A 5,448-nucleotide genomic window follows, 5' to 3' on the forward strand; every position below is an offset into this window, starting at 1 on the left:
CTGCAGACAGATTGGGAGTATAGCTTCTCAAATCATATCAATCATGCTTCATTTCCATTCCGGAGTAGACCTGCACACCTTAATTTGAAAACACGCACGGCCATTTTGCCCTTCCACATCTACTTTGAAAATGTACTTCTGAGTGTTGCTCAGTCCTCCTTTCTTGGTGTATTTCACAGTTACTGTAGTGAGTCCAAAGACAAATTGCAGCAGTCATCCAGACAGACTCTGGGTGGTGAGGGCTCTCAGAAGCTCTTGAGTACCATGTCAATAACTTTGATCTCTTATTAACACAGAATGTTGGAAGGGATCAATGCACTTCTGTCACGCAATCGCAGCTTTCCCAATGTCTTGATTATAACTAGTTATCATTTTAATATGGCCGTTTGGCATAGCAGTGGTAATTGTCCCTCTGTCATTGTTAATTTGTCTCCATTTGTTAGCGTTGGACCAAAGGCAGTGCACCAAATGAAGACCATGTTCTAAATGACATACTCCAGAGCACTCTAATATTAATTCTGCGTAATGAAAACAAGAGCAAAGTAGGAATGTAATGAGCATTAAATCATTTATATTACTCTACCAGATGGCATAATGCATGCAAGGCAGTATTTTACAGTTAAGAATATTGTATGCTGTAAAACAATCTCCACAGGTTATCTCAACAGATTGCATTATCATGAGCAAATAAGCTCGGCAAATGTTTTTGAAGCAGTGATGGGAAGGGAGGTCTTTTATGACGGTGTAGATTATGAAACAAATCTGTCTAAGATTATTTAGATAGCTTTTATGGTTGATATTTTGGTAATATAGGAGGTGGATGGCCTAATAACTTCAGAGCTTGAGGACGAGATGCTGGAGATTATTCTTTCACAGCTTTTAGAGGCTGGATTTGTTTTAATGCCCGGCTGTCGGGACGATGGTGTTAATGGAACTGTTCCTCGTGCTGCTTTTTACTCCACCTGCAGCTCAAGACACATTGTAATGGAGCTATTGTAAGCACTCGACCTGAATTATGGCATAACTGCAAAGTGGCTCATATAAACAGTGTTTTGCCCGGCTGGTTTTTATGGCTTGGAGTTAAGGATAAAATTAAGAACTGAGAAGATGGTTGGGGGGCCATTTCATCGCAAGAGCTAGATACGAATGCAGCCAAAGATAAGCCCAGTACTGGGACTGAAGCTACGACTGAGGCTTCGACTGAGGTGGTGATGGTAATTTATGCAACCGTCCGCTGCATGGGTTGGCTTATCTGAGACTCTGCCTCTGAGGTTGGTAACTACTAGGCTACTACACTGAAAGAAAAAAGCTGTTCATTTTACTTAATTTTATTGTGTACATCCGTCCCACACAATGCAAATAAGTAGAACCGACATATTTTCCCTCTTTCCCTCAAATACTTAAAGCTCGTCAAATCAACATATTTTATTTACATGAGATTACTTGAAAATATTAAGTTGAAACTACAAACATTTTATCTCTTACCATAATGTAAATATATTATGTATTATCAATAACTTTTTTTATGTCTCAGCAACACTATTGTAATGAATAACACCAGCTTATTTTTCATTGCCAGTATTACTCAATGAAATTGTGTTGGGCGAACACAATTCTACCATGTTAATGGAACACATGTTACAGCTTTAAATCCTACTTAATTTTTTCAAGTTATCTATATGCTGTTCTACTGTAAAAAATTAAAGACTGATATTTGACAAGAAAGACAAAGAAAGCGAGTGCTACTGAACAAATTAGTTTTATTTGAAAGAAAATTTAAATCACACCATTTTGTACTTAACATATTTTAAATTGAAGAGACATAAATTTTTTAAAATTTAGTAAATACAATTTTTATGAACATGAAGGAAAACCTGGGACATATTTCTATAAAAGATGTACAAGATTATGAAAAGTATGTCAAATTTCTACAAACTGTTTTTGAACATGTATTCAAATGACATTAATTAATGCTGCAGTACATAGCTTTACAGACTTTTTTAACATATTTGTTAAAACTATCAGTATGTTATGTCAATATGAGACAAAGCTAAACTTTTTACACCAATTATCTGTCACAAGTCTTACTGATTACTATGTAATACCATAGTGATAGTCTAAACAAATGTGTAAAAACAAGAACATTTTTTTACAAAGGAAACACTACAGCTTAAAAGTTTATCTTTAAGATATTAATATGAAAGACAAAATGATTTAGAAAAGTATGTAAAATTTCTAAAACAATTCTGAACATGTAATTTGCATGACAATAAATCAGTGTAATGTAACTTTTATAGCAAATTTCCTTAACATATTTGTAACACTAAGAAGCAGTAGTGTTATAAGTAGCACTACATACTGGAACGTAAAAGCTGCTGAAGCCCAGTCTTTCAGGTGAACGTTCCTCATTAAAAAAATACATTTGTGTCCTCCAATAAAGAATACAACAAGAAATACAAAAACTGAACATGAGAACATTACCAAATTAAACATGAGAAAATCTCTATTCACTCATAGAGGTGGTTTTTAAGGGACAATGCCTTGTTTGACAGTTTACCTCCATCCAGTTCCATTACTATTTTCTGTAATACCTCGAAAGTGTAGCGGAGGTCAGCAGGGTAGGCGAGGTTCATTGCATATATCAGTCCAAAAAGCATTGCACCAGCTGTTGGCACACTATCCATATTGGACAACACTCTGATGCCTTCAAGAACGACCCCGATGTCTTCATCTGCTGAAGAACAGTCTTTAAGATGAAAAACACCGATGGTGGTGGCTCCAATACCCTCTTCAATAGTAGCTTCATCCACACCCTATGTGAAGAAATGACAAATTAATCTCTTTCTCTAGACCTAGCTGTATCTAGTTCTTGATATATATAGATATAGTTAACATAACATAGAGAAAGAAATAGATATATAGATAGATTTATATAGATCGACAGTTTTAGAGATAGATTTAGAGAAATAGATAGTTTTAGATAGAGATAGATATCTCTAGTCCTTTCTCTACAGATATCTCTAAGTATACCTACATGTAGATATAGACAGATCTATGTGTCTATTCATGTAAAGATAGATCTATCTCTAGATATCTAGAGACATCTAAGTCTATATAGATACAACTATATGCAGATCTAAATCTATTTCTATATTTAGATTGATTTATCTATCACTAGGTGTAAATACACATTAAGATACATACCACATATTTATGGATGAACTTGGCTGGATCTTCTCCCATATATATGCAGACTCCCTTAATGACACACTCCCGTGCAACATCAACATCTTCACACTGAAGGAAATTCAGTATGAAAAAATTAGAATTTTTTTCAAGCCTTGTGCTTCACAATGAAGTTTAATAATGTACTTTACCCAAATGTTTTTTATGGTGAAGAGATAGAAACTAATAAAGTTAAAAGTAAAGTTTTAAATGAAAATAAGCAAGAGTAAAAGTCCAAGTTGACAACATTTAAAATAAGAAAAATGTAATTTTCTATATTATTAGTTGTGTTATGGCTACATCACTTACATCATCCATTTGTGCAACAATTTGTCTAAGCTTTTGTCCGAGCTGTCCTCCTCTTCTTTTGAAGAGCTTCCTCAGGTTGTCACAGTGGAGATCCAGTTGAGAGAAGAACTTTGAATGAAGCGGTATGGTCGTAATTCTCTTAAACTCAGCATTTATCTGAAAAAATGAGCACAAAGGAATGATTTTCAAATTATAAACATCTGGAAGAAGTCCACAATCACTCGTGTTGCCAAAGTGAACAGTGAAGTAAATGTGCCTAGACATCTTAGATTAACACAGTATCCAAAAAAACATGTATGAGACAGGTCATACCTCTCTAATGTCAAATAGACCAGGCCATCTTGACATGAAAGCCTCCATCGGTGCATCACGAACAACTTCATGTCTTCTGTATGCAAAAGTTTTTTCCATCTGGCATTTCACCAAGTCTCTGTTGTTCCTCTTCTTTGTCTCCAAGAGTAAAGCATTCCGCATCGCCTCTAAACTTTCCTGAGTTTCTTCTGTTGGGTATGATGGACAAAAATTCACTTCTGCTCTCTTTGCCTTTTTGACACCAAAGGCTGAACTGCATCTTCCAGCAGGTTTGTTCTTTAAAGAGTTCACAGTCACTTCTGGGCATCCCAGTTTTCGTAGATGGGTTCGATAGTTGGAGAGCTTATATTTTAAGCTCATTTTCCATGCTCCATAACCAGTGCTGGAGCCTCTCTCAGTTAGACAGGGATGCTTCTTGATCAAACTCTGAGCAACTTGATCCATTTCTTTATCATTGATCATACACTTTGTACACCAGAATTTCCTGAACCAAACCATCAAGAATGGCTGACTTCAACTTTGGATCTGGAATAAGTACAGTTCCATTCTGATTGTATAACATACTTGCCTGCTGAAGTTTTAATTCAGCATCATAGGGAAACTTGGGCACTTTAAAGACAGCAGGCCAAGCAGACCTCGAGCTTGTTGACTCACTTGGCAACACATCTGTATCAATAGATCTGTCAGTCATGAAGGAAGAGTTGTAATCAAAAGAAGTACTGGGGTTCTCAGAGTCTTGGACACAATCAAGAACTATAGAATTACTCTGCTGAATAATAGTGGGCCTTGAAATATCAATGACTTTAATTGTCCCCTTGTCTTCTATTTCCGAAATTGAGGTGAGGTTTAGGAACTCGTTCCCAAATAAGGAGTCCATGAACTGAAGTCTGAAATTGCCCTCAAGACAACACTGTCTCTTTACTTCAACAATGAGGTCCTCAATTGATTCAGGCGGCCCACTGGACAGAGTGAGCCTTTGACTTGTTCCGTCAGTCAAGATGATCTTAAGGATCAGCGGAGACCCCATTTTGTACAGTTATTCTGTGGACAGAAAATAAAAATTAGACATCTAGAAAGGATAGTTTTAAAAATAAGACATTAATATAGCAAATAAATTATATGCATGTGATCAATTAATTGAATTACAAGTCATAACAACACACTTTCTGCATACCTTGTATTTCTATATGTCTTTTCAAAGTCACCATGCGGACTGACCCAATCTTGTAGTCAACAAGTGGATAAGTGTCAAGGAGTTCACTAAGTGAAAAAAGAGTGAATACTCTTGTGGACACTGACTTGAGCTCAAAAGCTCTGAAATGTTCTCTGTACCAGCCACCCAGCTCTCTGACAATGTAGTATATGCTGTGGTTTACAATACAGATGTGTTTTATTTCACAGAATTCTGGCAATCCTCCTGTTGCCCTGTGAGAAAGTACCATTCCATTTCTGTAAGTTATGCCCTTTATTGTCACACACTGTGCAAGGTTGACCTCTAGTATGTCTGGGAATCTATGCCTAATGATGTTTGCTATCTCTTCTTTAAGCAAATCCACTGGAAATGTTGTTATAGCTGAGACCTCAAGTTTAGACTTGCCAAGA

The 5,448-nt window shown here is 36.2% G+C and overlaps 1 protein-coding gene across 1 annotated transcript; it reads right to left on the minus strand.

The window, feature by feature from the left end:
* Positions 1–2,507: 2,507 nt before the first annotated feature.
* LOC148153726 (uncharacterized) lies at positions 2,508–4,008 on the minus strand. Its single transcript, XM_088016537.1, has 4 exons — positions 3,847–4,008; positions 3,535–3,690; positions 3,205–3,297; positions 2,508–2,813 (listed from the first exon to the last, which is right to left on the minus strand). The coding sequence occupies exons 1-4, from the start codon at positions 4,006–4,008 to the stop codon at positions 2,508–2,510; spliced, it is 717 nt and encodes a 238-aa protein (XP_087872663.1).
* Between the last annotated feature and the right edge of the window lie 1,440 nt (positions 4,009–5,448).

The sequence above is a fragment of the Poecilia mexicana genome, unplaced genomic scaffold (assembly GCF_051168715.1).
Source record: "Poecilia mexicana isolate PSO_F unplaced genomic scaffold, ASM5116871v1 scaffold_19, whole genome shotgun sequence".
Lineage (NCBI taxonomy): Eukaryota > Metazoa > Chordata > Actinopteri > Cyprinodontiformes > Poeciliidae > Poecilia > Poecilia mexicana.

Bases quoted from the DNA above. Each gene is read 5' to 3' on its own strand.
- LOC148153726 (XM_088016537.1), bottom strand. From the start codon at position 4,008: ATGCGGAATGCTTTACTCTTGGAGACAAAGAAGAGGAACAACAGAGAC. The intron at 3,691-3,846 runs GTATGACCTGTC...TCATTTTTTCAG, and splicing joins GTCTATTTGACATTAGAGAG to ATAAATGCTGAGTTTAAGAG. The intron at 2,814-3,204 runs GTATGTATCTTA...TTCTTCACATAG, and splicing joins AGTTCATCCATAAATATGTG to GGTGTGGATGAAGCTACTAT.